Source organism: Botryllus schlosseri, chromosome 15, assembly GCF_051294905.1.
Source record: "Botryllus schlosseri isolate E-star chromosome 15, Bs_hap1, whole genome shotgun sequence".
NCBI classification, from domain to species: domain Eukaryota; kingdom Metazoa; phylum Chordata; class Ascidiacea; order Stolidobranchia; family Styelidae; genus Botryllus; species Botryllus schlosseri.
This window is the reverse complement of record NC_137250.1, coordinates 8,798,002-8,816,647: the sequence shown is the minus strand read 5'-3', so window position 1 is coordinate 8,816,647 and position 18,646 is coordinate 8,798,002. Positions and strand designations below refer to the sequence as shown.

Here is an 18,646-nt window from a genome sequence, read left to right as displayed (position 1 = left end):
TTTTGTGACAGCTCTGACTGATATTCTAAAAATACCACCCACCTTTTTCCTCCTGATCGTGTCCGATACCGACCTCTGTGAGCTGCCCCACGTTTTCCGTTTCGATCATGAATTCATCGACCTTTTATACAGATCCAATACAAAGATTACATCAAAATTAATGCCTCCCTTGATATTTTCGACGTTACTCACCTGTCCTCTCCGGAAAGGGCGCGACCCGGACAGCGTTTCGGTTAGGAATATTTCGTCAGACCGTCGTTTTTTGCCTTGCAACACGACGTAAACGTCGGCCCTCGTGCCGGCGCCTGGTCGATCGCCGGTCGTGACTTTAATGTAATACTTGCGGATGTCGGAAGGCGGCTGCAGGAACGTAGAGATAGTCAGTAACGGCGTACTTACATTCTTCCTGACAAGATAGCGTAATGGTGGAGCGTCCGGCTTCTTGACTGGTAGATGGTGGGTTCAATCCCCGGACCAAGGACCTGATCAGTAAAACTGTGGCTTCCCAGCTTAACGCTTAGGATTTCCGAGATAGCATGGAGGGGTGGTGCAAGACTTAGAAAGTCGTACAAGGCTATATCTGCACCTTCCTTGTCCAGCGGCATATGTAGGCCTACATCCAATCCTAATGGTATGCATATGCACAGATCGTGTGTATGTAAAATGTATATTATGAGTCGGGGTATATGCAGCAAGAACATCATATCCTTTCCTTTTCCATTAATATGTTCATTTTCTACTTCCATTTGAAGTAGTTTTGATGTCTTTGTAATTTCTACTTTGATTTGCAATTGAATACAATTTTAAGCTGTTGCTTCTACTTCTACTGGAGTTACAAACTTGACTACTTCGACCACCCCTACAGATACGCTTTGTAATTGTAATACACGTCAAAAGAGGTATATCCCTCCATTAATTCGATTCTTATTACAGGCTTTCAACAATGCGATGCTAGTCACACCCATTTTCAAAGTATAGAATTTCAATATCTACGTGCCATGACCCCAAGCATATCAACCGATTGTTCCATTCATATTCAGAAAAATTACATCTTTATATATTAAACCACAATTACAGAAAAGTCCATCACGCCCCTCGGCATACAACAGTTTACCACCTGGCATTTACGGAAGTTGAAATATATTCATACAATATCTCTTGTCACTACCAAATGTAGTAAAGAGGGAAGAATGATTCACAATGGAGCATTGAGAATGCGGGTCATTCGATTTTGACTCATGCTCTTTGGAATGTATTCGAGTCATATATGATTGATGTTAAGTTTTATAAGATGTCGATTTATATTATAGAAATCATTTATACCGTATACATAATTGAAGAATGACAAATAAGTCAAGATGAGCACACTAAACTGTAAAAATTACCAGAAAATACAATGCATTTGCCTACAGAGTATAAATTTTTCCATATAGTTTAATAAGAGAACACTTTTCTCATATTATGGGAACCGATTCCTAAAATAAATCATGTCAAAAGTTAGTCACGCTAAGCACCAAATCACGTAATTCCTGTTTTGACAGTAGCTTACCGGAAAAGTCAACAAACCGTTCAAACCGCTAACCATAAAACTGTTACAACATTGATTTTGTATGGATACTCAAGTAGGATTTACCTGTGGTGTCATCATAGAGAGATCGGTTTGCAAACCTTTATCCTGCACTGTTTGCGTTGCCATATCCATTGCATAGACATAATTTCCGTACGCAAAACCCCTTCTCGAATCTGATGGCTGCATATAACATATGAATATGTTTCGATTAGCATCCATTTATATATAATATCATTGTTAAAATTCATACCATAGCTTTTCCGTAATTGCTTAGATAAAGTGCATCAGCGGAATACGGCCTGTCGCGCAAGATTTGCCGATTCGTATTTTGCCGTTGATACCGCGGGTCCTTAGCGGACATCGGTCTTGTTGGCCTGTTGCGTTACGATAAGTCTCAAGTCTAGCCAGCAATTACTGATATAGAGTATTAAATCATAATCTTGTAGATTGTGGCTGCTTCCATATAACCAAGTATTAAAAACAGCATCACTTGGCTTTTTATGTGATCTTCTGTTACTTTAAATTCAATTCAATATACATGCCTCTGATTTACATGTTCAAGAATACAGGCAAAGTAGGGTGTTGGATTTAAAGACTACTCCAACTTATTACGACTCCTTCCTACCTTTTCATTTCATTGCAATCTTGTGGTGCTTTAAAATGATCGAATAACAAATAAATTGAACTAAACTGAAGTGAGTGAATGCATGGGGTGAATTGATTAATTTCTCTCTCTACAATGAAAGTTGGCGTATATAATTCATAGTAACCAGTGCTGTACACTGTACATTAGAAAAGATTGTATTCAATCGATTTGGGTTGTAAAATGAGGCTCTTACCTACTCCAATATTATTTCGCATGAAATTTGCGACATTATACACACTTGCTGGCCTATTTGGTTCAGAAATACTCTTGCATCGTCAACGCTGACCTTTCAAGCATTGATATCTTTCTTACCGTCTTGATTGCATACGTTCATATTCACTGTCATTGTAAGTGCTTGTGGAATATTCCGAAGAGGTACTGCTAAATCTCCGTGACGCGCTACCTTGTCGGTAGGGAATTCTGCGGCCATGTATGTCCCAACAGTACCTAGAACAATTGAATTATAATAACCTATCGAGATCCAAAGTGAACATCAGGTGAAGTTATAAGTCTATGGCAATTCTAAGATTAGTGCCAGTTCCAGGTCTAGAAGGTAACTGACAGTAACTGTCATTAACAAAGCAATTCTATTTTTGGAGCATTCAAGCATGTTGGGCCAACTTGCAGTACTTACTCTTAAGTGGTTATGCTTTCAGGTTACTTTCACTTCTACTTAATAGTTATCATGCAAACTACCTACTTTTCACACTTTCACTTTTATCAAGTTTGACTTCACCTTTTATGAGTTAAATCGAACCGTACGAAATAGCCCCTGCATCACAGTAGTCAAATAGAACAAGTGGAGTCATCTGCCATTCTGCACTGTTGCGAAGTCACATTTTCACACATTAGCACATTAAGACACACTCAAGTCCTAATAATATCTTGCAAATACCTACTTTTACCTGTACCTGAGTAGAAATTAAAGACATTGCTTCTACTTCTAGTAGAGCTGAATACTTTGACAACCTCTGATTACTGAAGACGGACGGATTTAGATCTTTAGTGATCACTAGGGCGATATTTTTTTGACATGTCAAAAGAAGTCAAAATTAGGTCAAAATTGTAGCGTTAGGTTAAAAAATGTCAAAATTGTTTAAAAAGTTGAAATTTTTTGCAACATGCATTTCGTTTGTATCGTAGATTTTGCACTGTCGGTGAACTTATTATTTGACATTTTACAGCTTGTAGCCTACTTTATAGGCCTACCGTTATAGACGGCCCATTGTCTGCTAATTGTGAATCAAAAACATTCAAATGAAACAAATAGGCTGACGTGGTGTTTGGTCAATGTGCCTCAATATCCTAACTGAAGCAAGACTGCGTGGGCATTGCATGGTTCTTATATCAAGAAGCGCATGATGAAAAATTGTGATATAGAAAGCATTGTCAAAATGAAGCAACACGGTGTGTCACCAGCAGTGTACGCACAACTTCAGTGTTGTCAGTCAAAAAGGCAACAACTGCTGCTGTTGAACGTTCTTTCTCCATTCTTGGCAAACTACTTAGTAAGGACATACACTTTCTACCCCAGAATGTAGGAAAGTATCTTTCGTTGTACTACAACAAGTTTTAATTCTTTCTACCATAATTCGTGATATAACTACTGGAATTCTTCATAGGGCCAGATTTCGTAGAAATACTAGTTTTTTCATGTAAAAATTTGTCAGTTTTCAGGCCAAAATACTTCGTAAGGACATACAGTTCCAACCAAAAATGAAAATAAGTAATACAATTTTCACATTATGTGCAAAAACACCCAATTTGCATACGTGAGGTCAAAATTTGGTCAAAATTCAGTTTTTTTAGGTAAAAAAAAGTCAAAATTTTGATTATTTAAGTCAAAATCTTCCGTTTTTTAGGTAAAAAAAATCGCCCTAGTGATCACTACCAATGATCGTCACCACGCGAATTAGTTTACTTTCTTTGAAATACCGCTTACTTGGGCCGTTTTCTCCTGGTCGACCGCTTTGAACTGCCGTGAAGTTGATCTTGCATGGGGTCGTGCCCGGTTTTTGGAAAATAAACAGGTGCGGACTGCGGACGTTGTTTTTTGCCTGGTGAGTATTGACCGTCGAGTATCTCTTGGGCCAAAGCGACAGTTTCCTGGAGGAACATAAAATATGTTCTTTACAACATCGAGCTACATTCTGCCGATTGCAAAACATTATCTTGTTAGGAAGATATAATTGATTTTACAGGCTTGAGAGACACATTAATGTTTGGCAAATTGCAAAACCTTCATATGCCACAGGGTTTTCTAACAGTGCACTACTGATCAATGCAAAAATGGGTATCATTTATATGATTATTCCTTCGAGGGAAGGTTTTATGGAACCCATGATATTGAAATTCAAACTTTGCCATTTAAAGGTACTACTACGCCCGTGTTGTACAAAATTTCAGGCTTTATTAAAAATATCACAATAGTGAATAAACGAATTATGTATTATACAAAACAGCTTTCACTACAAGAAATTTGTAAGTACATGCGCTCATATGAAATCAAGGAGTTATTCCACGTATTTTCAACCAGTAATTAAGACTACTGGTATTGAATAAATGATACATCAATAAACATAAACAACGTAGCTTTGGGTTTACCAGAAGATGCTACAAGATCTGTGATCATTGCCACCGAGCAGAATATTGGACATTACTGAAATCAAACCATTAAATATCACATACAAAATTGTTAACATTTGAACATTGATCATCCAAAATCACCATGTCACAGTCTGAGTGCTATGGTAAATGAGTGTGTAATCAGTAATCCAATATGTCGTATTATTTAAAAGAGAACCCATAATCGGTTATTAATGATCACAGCTACTGGGCACTGCGCTGCGAGTGTTTTTCTGCGACGCTTCAAAAGGAGAATAAATATTGCTGCAGCTACATGTTTAGGCTTGTTTAGGCTATACAATGTAGAGCAATCATCGTTGCCTATACACAGCAGCCTACCCCAAGTCGAAGAAAAATTTAAATTACATCGTTATCCAACAGAAATATTGAAATTGTTCCCATTTTGATAACACTTTAGATCTTTGTGAAAGTGTAGTGACATATCATCCAAACACACGTACATCACTTCCATGAATTTCGAAGTATTTTATAAAAAAGAACCATCCGAATTGTAATGACAGTGATACAGCAGCAGCCTTTATAATATTACAACACTTTTCCCGAAATAGGTATCCAGACTGAACCGATGAACTCTTCACAGTTTACAAGTGCCTGGTAATACCACTCCACCAGCACCGAGTGGTCTAATACAACTAGGGAAAGTATAATGGAATGAACACTCACAGTAGCCACAAGTATTTGACTGGCGTGATCCACAATACGATTCGCTTCGCCTTTGCTGAGGTTTGGTGGCAAGGCTTTCCTTGAGAGCCTGCCTCTGTAATCCATTTGATGGTTCAATCTGGAAGTAAAATTGAGTTGGAAAATCGTTTAAAAGAGAGCCAATTTGGAACCGAACCTTCTTGAAGTACTACGCTTCATCATCTTTAACGCTCGAAGTTGTGCATTGTACGCTTCAGATCGAATTTCAGGGTCTACAGCAGCAAATTCCTAAGAAATAGAAATGTTCAACAAACTTGGTCCTGTCGTATTTATCGCTTTCTGCATTTCCATGAGACACAATCTCATGAAATTCTGAAATTATGACACTAAAACTACTATCAAATGACTGAGTAATTAAAATTGATCATTAGACTAGTTAAGGGACACTTTTTACAAATCACAAAATTTCATGCAATTTGAAAATATTTACAAGAAACACTGTTGTGTTGAATAAAAAAAGGTCATTCTTCCAAATGGGCTCCTGAAAAATCTGCGTTTGGGGTTATGACGTTTTTTAGTTGTGCCTGTACAGTAGCCTAGTTGTCAAAGCTATAAAGGCGGGCGAATTGCCAAAAAGGAGGACGTTTTGGCGTCCTAGGGCGACATTTTCGATATCCTGAATGTATGGTAACCCTACTATATCCCATGTCCAACAATGTTCAGCGAATCAGATCAACGAATGTAGTGCATCAATCAGATACAAAATGTTGAAAATATAGACAGAGTAATTCATCGAATTTTGTCTGTACATAATTGCTGTTTAAAACGCAAAACCGGAGCCAGTGCATTTGATTGATTTGCATAAGCCGTTGTGGGTCTAATTATTTGTTCATTTCAATCAATAAATCAATAAATTTGAAGATAGATTTGAAGATAGAGACATGTAAAATGTGACAGCAGCTGCATTTTCAAAGCGGAAATTAAACATTTATGATATCAGTTATTTAAAGCATATAACTCAAATAAGTTGATTTCAAACCTCATATGGGTCCCTGTTACTCTTCTTCATTTTTCGAACGACGGTTGTTCTGACTTTCTTTTCTCTCTCTGTACCAGGAGGCATCGCCTCTAACTTTGCGATTTGTGACCGTATCATGTGCGATGTGAAGTAATGCTTCAAACTCCTATCTCTCATTTGACTGTGGTTGACCATCGGCTGCTAATAAATATATCGGTTCAAAGCGATTAATGATGAATCTCAATTGATATTCGGCTATGATATTTACTGGGTTGGCGAGGAGCATCATTCTGGACGAGCTGGGCATGCTTCTAGACGTGCTGTCGAAGTCTTCCTCTCGGCGTTTAATCGTCATGTAGTACTGCCTGTTATTAAACGGAATGAAGCGATAGGCTATTAAAAGTTTGGTAATTTCGCAACATTGAGTGAAGAGCACGCTTCTGACACATTATCATCATCCATCATCAGATTATCATTTGTAGACACTATAAGATTACAATATATTTGAAAAGATAGGAAGGAGTCGACTTCAAAAGTCTATCAATCAACTTGACTTTAAGATACTGTTGACAATAGGTATAGGCTTATCCAATGGGAAGATAGCATGCAAATGGGTAGGCCCAAAGTAATTAAAATGAAAATGGATGTTTTAGCAAAAGGTACAGGCAAAGTCGTATGTCAATAATATTGACTAGCATTGGTTCAACAGAAATTGCTTGAATTTAGATTTGAAGGGGGACACTGGACATACTCAAGAATGAATGGGTTACGGTACCATTACATATAATAATTATATAAATTCATGATGTGATACAACATCCTGGAGGGAAATAGTAAAAAATCAATAAAAAGCTAGACTTATTGAAATCAAATATGTAGTGTTTGCACCATGTTTACTGTATGTTTACATGTGTTCTAAAATGTTGATCACATAATGTCACCTTTGAAATTTCTCGTGAGCTCAAGATGTCTCAGTCAACAACAATATTTTTTTCATTACGAAGCGATGTATGTAGGAATGAGAAATCTTGATGTTCGACACTTTTAATTGGAGCAAAACTACACAAAGCTTAATGACACCTTAGAATGACAATAGTCATATCAGGTTGCTGATGATAATATGTATCCATTCTCTGTGACAATCACATTTATCGATAAAGGGACACGATGATGAAGCAGACAAAAAGATATGATAATTATTGATAAATTAAATAAAAATCATTGAAATAAACAGCACAGAAATCAATGAAATGTCAAACTAAATAAGAATATCGAATCATCTTACAGTTTCTGCGCGACAGCACTTTGAAGATGGGATCCACTTGACATGTCTCTGCTGTATCCTACAATCTCGGGATCAAAATTGTTCTCACTTCGCTCCCTGCTCAGTCTTACTGACAATAAATCTGTCCGAGCACGGATCAATATTAATTATCGACAGCTGGATGGACGACACCATTCAGCACATACTGGAAAACAGGAAATTTTTCATTTTCATGCTTAATTATAACTGTCAATATTGCACGGCACGCAACTTTTAGGTCGGCAATTTTTCAATGTAAAATGCTAATAATATTTTAGTTGGAAAATCCAGCACTACACCGACAACCAAGGCATCATGTTTCTCATTTCCTAGCCTGGCAATTCACCTCATGAATCGCCCTAACAACGGCATAAGCACAATCAGCCGGGCGTAACTCTTTCATCAATGCCGACGAAATGTAAACATCTCACCCAGAGAGATTTAAAGATCTGCATTCGTCATAGTTGAGTGACTTTGTCTGTTTGAGTCAAGTCAGAAATGTGCGGGCTGCAATTTGCATATGCAATCTTCACTTGGTCGGATATAGCTAACGTCGTGAAAATAAAGGCCGCTCATAGGCTTTATAAGTCCCTGAAAAACATTAGGACTGGGTAACGGTTATGTCTATACTTATTACTCTTTCTTACGGCGACAAAAAAGCCCAGAAAAAGACCCGAAGAAAGAAAGCACTCACAAGTAATGGAAAGAACTAGTAGAAAGGGCCGCGGCTTCAAAAAGATCAACATAGAAAAAGAACTGTGACATCGGGCACTCTAGGCCGAGGTGGATGTTTGAGTAAAGGATTGCTACTGATGCGTGTCGTTCGACATCCTCCTATCTGTTCGTTACATTGCATTGTGTCTTATCGCATTGTACATTGTATGTGTAGCTTGTTCAGATGAAAATTATAACCCAATGTATTGTATTGTATTGTATTGTACTCATCAATGCCAAATACCTTGGTGTATTGTATATCGCATAGTATATTGTGTGTGTGTGTGTGTGTGTGTGTGTGTGTGTGTGTGTGTGTGTGTGTGTGTGTGTGTGTGTTGAGCAGATGAAAATATAATGAGTTGATTATTGCTATATTGTTACTGGATTCGGAAATGTCTTCGAAGAGTCGCCTGCAATCTCTAGAACTCAATTATCGAAAGTATGTGGCTTGTTCCACCGTCTTTGTCACTCCCAACCGATTAGAGTTCCGTTGATACTCTTCAACTCTTTATCCCAATCAAAGTTACAATACTGAATTCTTTGCCGGGGTGCTGTCTGCAAGAAAACGATTGACCCACTTCAAAAACTACAACATCGGATTCTCCGGATCATTGCCAATAAGGCCGCAAGTTGCCCTGGATGTGCAAATGATAAAGCACTACTCAAAGATTTGGTGTTCAAAGCATAGAAGACATGACGAAGCTAGAGCCTGCCAAGTTTATGTATCAGTTTCATTGTGGTCAAAGTCCCACACATTTCAACGACTACTTCACCTCGGAATCAAAAGCGCACAACTCGAAGAACTCGTCCTCAAAGAACAGCTACCATATGATCAGGACGGAATACACGAAAACACAATGCTCTATCCAGTATGCCGGACGTGTGGTGTGGATCAGCATCTCGCCGGCTATCGGAAAATCATCTAGCACAGGGGTTCGCACCGTGGGCGATATAGCCCCCCCCCCCCAGGGGGCGATTTAGTGGTCTAGGGGGCGAAAATACCGAAGGGGGCGATAGGGGGGCGTTGGTGCGGTAAGACGGCTATATTGGAGTCAGGACCGTAACTGCTGCACCCCGAACCCCGAATTGGGGGCCGAAGTCGAAGGGGGCCTAAAATTATTTCGTGAATTAACATAAATTATAGAGTAGTTATTTAGAAATTCATAAAACTTTCTCAAAAATTTTTCGCGCTGCGCGCGATTTAATATTGTCACATATCTTCATTTCGGGGTGCCCTTCCCCCAACAAAAATACGCATGCTGATTTATGGAAATGGAGACTTCGGCCTCGGCCATTACTGCGCCACGACGCACCAAGACATATGAAGTTATAGGCCATGTAACATGCGACTCCAAGAAGTGTGCCAGGACGATCAGTAGCGAGAAGTCCTTGGCCGAAAAGGAATTCTTTGGTGCTGACCGAGAACTCCGATATAGCCTATATATACATATCAGAGTTGGATCAATTACAATAATTCGGTTCAATTACAATTAAAATTACTCCCTTACATGTTTCAATTACATTACAAGTACTCAATGTTTAAAATATCAAATTACAATTACAATTACTGTTGAACATGTAATTATTACAATTACAATTACTGGTTATCTTGTAATTGATTCGGTAGAGAGGTGTTCTTTGACAACCGTAGCGACGTAATTAGCAACAATCTCAAGCTATTCATGTTTCATTCATGATACGTAGAATACCCTTTATTTAAAAAAAACTCGAACGTATTCGAACTATTTCTAATCATGAGTACTGAAAACTACAAACACAGAAAAATGTTTCAAGCGACTGTCAACAACCAAAAGTTTGAGCGACTAACACCGAATAGGCTACAGGACAGTCAATGAAATGTAATCAAACGATTAAGCTACTCAGAGTTGAGTGAGGATAATGAAATGTAATTGGTAAGGCGTCAGCGATAAGGATGATACCGATAAGATGTATAAAATTAAAATAAATGCAAAAGGAAAGAACCTCCTGTTAACTACGAATTACAACATTTTGATAAGTTAGTCAGTCAGGTTTATTAATATTTTCATCGTTTCAAAACATCACAAGACTGCGATACAATGAAAAGATAGGAAGGTATCGAAACAACTTGGAGTAGCCATTAAGATCAGACACCCACCTTAGCCTAGGCGAAGTAAATAAGAGGCATGCACACTGAATGAAAAGTAATGCAGAGAATATAAGACGCAAGCGACAAAATGGGGTGGCATGTGGCGGAGGGCGAGGTCGATGTTAGGTCGTGGTCCGGTAATCCTGAAGTCTGGCTAGTATTGATCTAGAAGAAATTGCTTGTATTTCGACTTGATTGCGGACATGCTCGACGACTGTCGGATAGCCGGCGAGATGCTGTTCCACACTTGGGGTCCGGCATACTTGATAGAGCAATGCGTTTTCTTGTATTCAGTCCTGATCATATGGTAGTTGTTCTTCGTTGACGCGCGTGTGCTGTACTCGTGCGCTTTTGTCTCCGAGGTGAAGTAGTCCTTGAAATTTGAGGGACATTGACCGCAATGGAACTGATACATAAACTTGGCAATTTCTAGCTTTCTCATATCTTCTAAGTTTAGAACACCAAATCTTTTGAGAAGCGATTTATCAGTTGCACATCCAGGCCCCCGTGGGGCTTTGGCAATGATACGGATGATCCGATGTTGAAGTTTTTGCAGTGGGTCAATTGTATTCTTGCAGGCAGCATTCCAACAAAGAATTCCGTATTGTAACTTTGATAGGAATAGAGAGTTGAAGAGTATCAACAGCACGCTGACTGGCAGAATGTAGCTAAGGCGGCGAAGCTAGACCACATACCTTCGATAGTCGTGGTTTGAGTGATTGTATGTGACTCTTCCAGGACATGTCCGAATCCAGTAAAACACCAAGGTATTTGGCATTTTTAGTGTTGGAAATTGGTTGGCCAGCGATGTCAACGGTTAGGTTATCGCAGGAGTTCACGACCAATAATTGAGATTTCGCAGTGTTAACTCGAAGGCTATTATGGGACGTCCACTCATGCACTTTGGACATTTGATCACTGGTGACGGCATTCAAGCTTGCGGTAGTAGGTGCGTGAGATAGGAGGTGAGTATCGTCAGCGAAGAGTGTGGTATTCAATGATGAGGTTACAAAGATATCATTGACATATAAAGTAAAAAGGACAGGTCCAAGAACAGAGCCTTGCGGAACACCACAGGAAACAAGGCGGGGGAGGACAAAGTGTTGGATATCGAAACCATTTGATATCTCCCAGTCAGGTAGCTTTTCATGAGCTCCAGTTGTGGACCCCGGAACCCGTAGCGCGCCAATTTTGAGAGAAGAATACTGTGATCGACGCAGTCAAATGCTTTTTTTAGATCAAGAAAAATGCTACATCCCACACTTCGTTTCTCCAAGATGTCATAGTACTGTTCAGCCACTGTTAGCAGGGCATGCGAGGTTTGATGTTTTCTGCGGAAGCCGAATTGTTGTGGAGAAATGATAGACATCTTGGCGAGGAACGAAGACATGCGGGAGAGGAGCAATTTTTCGAAAACAATTCCAATACACGGTAGGACAGATATAGGTTTGCATTTACATTTTCACTTGCTCGGAAACTGCTAGATTGCATTTGATAAACATGCGAAAATGTCTGGTCCCAGTAAACCTGGCCAAGATTGGAGGTAAGATTGGGATAACATCTCAACAAATGCGTTATCAATTTTTATGAGCCTTGGTTGGAAACTTTAATTTCTTTTTGCAATTGTTGCAGCAAGCCTCGGTACTCTGACCATGGTGTAGGAAATGGTTCAGCACAGATTTCAGAAGAGCTTATTTGCTGTTCATCCATTTTTGAAATATTAAGATTTAGTTTAGCCCACTGGTTCTCTAACTTTTTAGACACGCCCCCCCCTTTATGACAGTGAAATATTCCGTCCCCCTTATCGTCATATCTCACAATCAAACCAGAATGTTAGCAATCCTTGTAGATAATTTGATGGTATGGTCCTGCTCGAATACCCGATTTTGAAGGAGAAACACAAATCAATCATCTCAGAAAACTGCACGAGGATATGTTGATTTCATTCTTGGATATCTTTCAAATAGAAATTCCTTACCGGATAATCAATCCATTCTGTAAAGTTTCCGAGCATGATATATGTTTGTTTTGAGACATTCATGGTGTCTGTCGAATACTATGGTCATTGGTAATTTCAGAGGTGGTCAGTGACGAATTACTTTTTGGAAGTACTCAAGTAGTTTTCCTCTACTTCTGGTACTTACTCAAGTAGATCTGCTTTTCTCTACTTCTACTTCGTAATATTTTGTGATCTACTTACTTACTTTTCGCTTTTTTCAGTTTGTCAAGTAGAAGTAGTTTAATCCCTAATATGAAAGATAGCATGAATAATTTCGGGGCTGTTTTCTCGGAGTACCAACATTTAATATTCATAAAAGTCAAGTAAAGCCCGGAAATTGCGTTGCGCTTTGCGCACAGTAGTTATATGGAGTGACAAATATGTTTTCACGAAATTATCAGTGAATATAATTTAGGTACCGGATTGCTTGGTTCCGCTCACACCGCATTGTCGCCCATTTCAAATATTTCATCACAGTAAATATGGTCCACCATAACGTTTGAAACTACCGTTTCGCAATCTAGCAATCACCTATCACATCGTAATCTAGCAGACCATGACGTGTCCTGCTAATCTGGAAAATCCGGCTTTTTTGAACGTAACACCTGTTTTTATCAGATCACCTTTGAAGCTTTGAGGACAAAAGACATGTAATATATTTTCCGCTTTTTAGATTTGTATTTCACTTTCAATTCCGAGTATCATACTTTGCATTTTAATTAGTTTCAGTTCTTTTGTCTGTAGAACACGCATGTTGAAGCATAAAAGCGAGTGTAGTAATGCCTCTATATTTTCCGAAAATATAGCCACACAAAATATTAATTTTCCAATCCAAAATATTTGTTATTAACGTATAGGCCTACTAATCGCGCATGTTGAAACCGTATCCGATACAACTTCTCCGTATTGCTCTTCGCCTAAACTTGGGACCTCATAATATCGAGTAGAGCGCCACATTCACGATCACATTGGAGGTCACAGCGGGATTGGATTCAACGGTATAGCCGACAAACTCGCCAAGGAAGCGGCTACGTTTCCAACACAACGATTATCCAGTGACATCCCACTCTCCCTACTAGAGGCCAAAATAATATTAACGAACTGACTCACGAAAGATGGAAAAACGAATTTTAAACGAATGATTCCGAAAATATCTACAAGCGAATTCACGCCGCACATGATATCTCGCAGCCACTGGGACTATCAAGAAGGGAAACAGCAATATTGTTACGGCTTCAGACTGGGCATTGCAAACTGAACGGGCACGGATGTCAGTCGCCGATGGCCTTTGTGCAACATGCGGCGTTATAGAGACGGTTCAGCATTTCTTGTTACAATGTTCTCGATATAGCTCACATCGTAACTGTTTTAAGAACATAGCACTACTAAATCATGTGCCCATAGACATTGTGTCACTTATCGGAAACCCTTACACAATTTTGCCTGTGACTGATTATGTCTGATGCGAAAGAATGCTTATTCTGTCGAAAATTGATACCTCCTGGGATGCATCAATAAGAATCAAGCTCTCTGCACCTTCCGCATAGCTCGATTTGCAGCTTTTGACAGATCCTGCGAACGAATTAGGACTGTTTTCAAGACTACTTACTGAATTAACTAGATTTAACGTCAGTCAATTCTACTTCTACTTCAAGTAGTTTTAAGTGGCTTATGGAAGAAGTACTTCTACTAGTACTTGAGTAGATTTTTTCGTCGCTATTTCTACTTGAGTAGCTTCTTTGACCACCTCTGGGTAATACACCCGACCAATTTTCTTCATTTATAATCCGTAGCTGCCGACTCGTAGGATGGCCCGCTTCTAGGCTTTGATAAGACATTGCTTTCAGATGACATGGCGAAGAGGAGCCTAGAGTAATCCCCAACACTTAGGTAGGAATTCCGGAGTCGACCTCGGCCGGACTCGAACGCGCAACCCATTCGCGTTGCTGCTGTGGATTACACCGCTACGCTATCTCGCCACCTAGCTGTGTCGGTAGTCATAACAAAGAGACGAGATGTGTAGGCCTACGTTGTAAAGAATGCGGTTTCTTGCTTTCGGTTTGACTCAGGTGCCAAGCATTGGCCCATAGCTAGGGTGAAATTCTGCGAAAACACTGTCTAAATAATCGTAATAACACTTATCAGACTCAATTTCTGACAGACATTTATTTTGATAGCTAGTTTGATACTATACGCCAACTGTTTTCAACAAGGAGTCAAATATAAAAAAAAGAGCTAAGGAGCCAAGGAGCCAAACGACGCCCGTACAGACAAATTATTATAGATTCAACTCATAGCGGTAAGACAACCCGACCTATAATCGTCAAGACTCCAGACAAACATGGGGCTTATTTTTATAATACTTTTCTTGCAATTACAATTGAACGTCACAATACTGTCATGCACTCTATAGTGTATTGAATGTCATTTGACCGTTCAAATGCTGATGATCAATAGCGCAGGGTCAACTGGTCTGATTATATACTCTCCACAAAACAAATACAGACATTATTGAGAAATTCGGTTGCGATTGATTGATATAAATCAGGGGTGGTCAACTTTTTTCGGCCAAAGGGCCACGAGATTTACGAACCATCGCGCGGGCCACTTGAATGTTGACCCTTTTTTAGTCTCCCGATAGGAGCGAATCGGATTAGGTAGCGGCGAAAACAATACTTACAATAATACCCATCAAAATCAATAACAAATATGACATGAAAAGTCAGCGTGCCACCACGACCTAGCCGGAAATTTTTCAAAGTTGATGAATGAATTAGGTCATAATACTGCTACTTGGATACATCGCGGGTTGCCTCTGCATATACCACTGGGCTCATTTGGCATGGACAGCGTTATTCGAAGCTTGGCCTTATAAATATCGAACATTTCGGATAATATGCGAAATATTGTACTTTATGGCCATAAACTGATACTACAGTCACCAAAATCCCAAATTTCGCAATCAAGATAATTAAATTTTTGATAACTAATTTCGAGGATTACCTCGCGGGTCACTCAAAACCTTCTCGCGGGCCACGGGGTGACCGCCCCTGGTATAAATAATCTAATTCTATAATTCAGCTCAGGATAATGCAGACAATGAGAATTTGGGGTGGGACGGGTAAGGAAGAGGAGGTGACGAATATTTTTTTAAAGGAGTGGTACGGAAGGTCTTTTATGGCCGCTGTTGGTATGTAGTTACACTAACAGGACGGGCATAGCCAACTGACTTCTTTGTGAGGTTGCTGGTGGGAGGATGTGTAATGTATTGTCGATGGATGTTATTTTTGGACGAAAATCTGGTATTGTGGTATTGAACACTTTGAGCAAGGACGAAGAAGTGGTTAAATACAGAAGGTGAGTCATTGAAAAAATACTGTTGCATGAATTCATCAACTTCAATTGAAAAACAAAATCAAATTTCAAGATTCCGTGTTTGTGGCAGGAAGTGGCAAGCCAGCCATCAAACGCATGGCGTTGGAAGTTTCAAGCAATATGAGGTGCAAGCATTCCCTGACACAATAATATCGTACTGCAGATAGGAGTAGAAAAGCCATGAGAATAGACCAATGGCCAATGTGCTTGAGTTGGGTCATTATACCTACACATCTAGAAATTTGAGTTATGGTACGGGCAATATTCGGTTTCCATGACAATGTCGAGTCACTGATGATTCCAATTTACTTGGAGAGTCATAAAGGCAAATACAGTTGTTGCTTAGATTCACAGTAAAGTTGTCAGAGGTGGCATTAGAAAATAGCATCACAGTTTTATCAGTATTTAAACACAGTTTGTTGGCAGCAAGCCATCGACAGACGTTAAAAAAGTTCACTCTGCACAGTCCTTTGTATCAGATGAAAAAATCGATATCATCACGAACGGTGTGGTATAAAAGGAGGAAGCATTAATAATATTATTGGTATGGATCAAAAAGAGAGTTGGTCCTAGAACTGAGCCCTGGGGCACACCACAGTTACATCCATTTCTATCGATTTTGATAGACCCAATTTCATCAAATGCTTACGTTCTAGTTTCAGTATCAGAATGTCGTGGTATTTGGTGTCAATAGCGTTTCGAAAATCAACAAAAATACTTCAACCAACTCTCTTTTGTTTCATAATTTTGTAGTAATTTGTCATAATTGAGGGAATGACATGGGTATTACGAAATTGAAATGGAGTGAATACCGAGTGCAGTTTAAACATTTCTTTAACAAACAATCTAGCAATTTATCGAATAGAGTGGAACGGTTTGACAGAATTGATATAGGACGGTAGTTAGTTTTTATTAACCGAAACTATCCTGGCAGTATCTAGAGCACAAGGAAAAATACCCAAGTTCAATGAACCATTAACCAACATACTAATTATATCGTCTAAAATATTAAAAACCAGTTTTATAAAGTAGCTTGGTATTGAGTCATCAGGTCCAATTGATTTGGTGTTCTTCATTCCAGGTAATGTCGTTGCTACCTCTTTTAGGTTGGTTGGTTCCATAAAGATGGAGTTCGTGGGACGAGGCTTCATGAATGAGAGAAAATCATGCAGGCGATGGAAGACGTTCGCTCTGGACCAATCTAGTGGTTGAACTTTTCCACTACAACATCTGGAACTTTAAATACCGTATTGTCACATAACAATTCAAGGCTCTGCAACAGTAGTTTGTTTTTTATCATTGGAAACGTTCAGTGTTACGGGAATGATTTGGTCTTTAGACCTCGGTTCAAAACAGTTCTTGTGGAATGATCTTTTGGTCGAGAGTGTCTAGATGTAATTTTGGGTTGTCAGGTTCTTGGTGTCGGTTCAATTTGATCTAGATATACAACGGTTAGTAACTGCCCAGTTAGATAGCAGAGAGCCCCTCCGTAGGAACCTGAGCAAAATTGGCGCCGCCAGCTTCTTCGACTTGCAGATCGTCACAATCTTGCTCGACCTTGGTGCGGGCTCCTTTATCTTGTTTGAGCTCGCGTTCAAGCAGGTTGATGCGACCCTATCAAAGAACGAGAGGCACCTCCTTTTAGGCCTGTCTGCGGGCTAGGACATACGTTTGGGCATATGAAAAAGCTCCTCCAATTCCTGCCAGTGATTTACAGAGGTGGTAAGTAACGAGGTACTATTTTTCTCAGATTACTGATGAAGGCCTCCCCAACACGCACGCTTTCGCTACTTTTACACTTACACTTTTGTCAAGTAAAAAGCAGTTTCGGGGTTGCTAGCATAGGCAGCAACTTTCATTTTTACAGCCGAAAAAAGGAGGGGTTTGAATGAAATTGGAGGGGTTTGGAATTGTTTCAAATTTACCAATTTAGCATCAATTTATAAGGGTTTAGTACATGCCTAAATGTCGATAAATATGGATCAGACAAGCTTACAAGTATGAGTACACGAAAGTTTGCCAGCGAGTCAGGCAGTCCCATTAATTAGTAATTCCTCGTTAGGGCTGTTCAAAAATAACTTTTTTTCCTGAATCTTGCTGGCTACTTGATTAAATCGTTAGGTTGCCTTAAAAAACGACGCACACCAAATTTGAATTCATTCCAACCAATTTTCGCGGCTTTCGTACAGTTTGAAAATTTAGAATTTGCCTAAAAATGCAAAAAAAAATTTTTTTTCAAATTTTTCTCCCAACCCCGTGAAATCGTTGGGCGGTCTTCAAAAACTATGCAAAACAAATTTGACTCAATTCCAAGCCGTAGAAGCGGAGTTATGTCAGTTTTTCTCTGATAATTCTAGGATTATCCTTGATCGATAGTTCAGGCCTGTGCTGACACCCTAAATCAAACCAAGACGATAGCGCAGACCAGATTTCAATGACCCAATTTCCCAAAAAAATTAATAACAATCTCAGTGGGAGATGGCGTGTCGCTGCACTGTACACAGTCGATTCTTGCTATTCGGTAGTACGCAGCTCCGATAATCCGAAATATTATTATTGAATTGAGATTTAGAAAAGGACTGGATTTCGGGTTTGAAATGGACAA

At 39.3% G+C, this 18,646-nt stretch overlaps 2 protein-coding genes and 1 long non-coding RNA gene across 5 annotated transcripts in view; 1 reads left to right on the top strand and 2 right to left on the bottom strand.

The window, feature by feature from the left end:
* LOC145457265 (uncharacterized) overlaps positions 1 to 8,160 on the bottom strand; it is a 29,603-nt gene extending 21,443 nt beyond the window's left edge. The window contains exons 1-11 of one of the 3 annotated variants that reach the window (XM_080335456.1): positions 7,808 to 8,160; positions 6,791 to 6,887; positions 6,544 to 6,720; positions 5,701 to 5,792; positions 5,526 to 5,643; positions 4,159 to 4,322; positions 2,529 to 2,663; positions 1,821 to 1,944; positions 1,634 to 1,750; positions 193 to 360; positions 43 to 121 (exon numbers count right to left, since the gene is read on the bottom strand). In XM_080335456.1, the coding sequence (XP_080191582.1) occupies positions 43 to 121; positions 193 to 360; positions 1,634 to 1,750; positions 1,821 to 1,944; positions 2,529 to 2,663; positions 4,159 to 4,322; positions 5,526 to 5,643; positions 5,701 to 5,792; positions 6,544 to 6,720; positions 6,791 to 6,887; positions 7,808 to 7,851 (1,315 nt within the window). In that variant the 5' untranslated portion in view covers positions 7,852 to 8,160. Of the gene's footprint in view, positions 1 to 42; positions 122 to 192; positions 361 to 1,633; positions 1,751 to 1,820; positions 1,945 to 2,528; positions 2,664 to 4,158; positions 4,323 to 5,525; positions 5,644 to 5,700; positions 5,793 to 6,543; positions 6,724 to 6,790; positions 6,888 to 7,807 lie in introns of all 3 variants that reach the window. The other 2 variants (XM_080335455.1, XM_080335457.1) reach the window with 2 other exon arrangements.
* LOC145456866 (uncharacterized) overlaps positions 1 to 18,646 on the top strand; it is a 215,922-nt gene that overhangs the window by 90,320 nt on the left and 106,956 nt on the right. The window lies entirely within an intron of this gene.
* LOC145457322 (uncharacterized) lies at positions 14,818 to 17,669 on the bottom strand. The gene is made up of 2 exons (XR_013920841.1): positions 17,539 to 17,669; positions 14,818 to 17,478 (listed from the first exon to the last, which is right to left on the bottom strand). It is a non-coding gene; the product is annotated as an uncharacterized LOC145457322 (long non-coding RNA).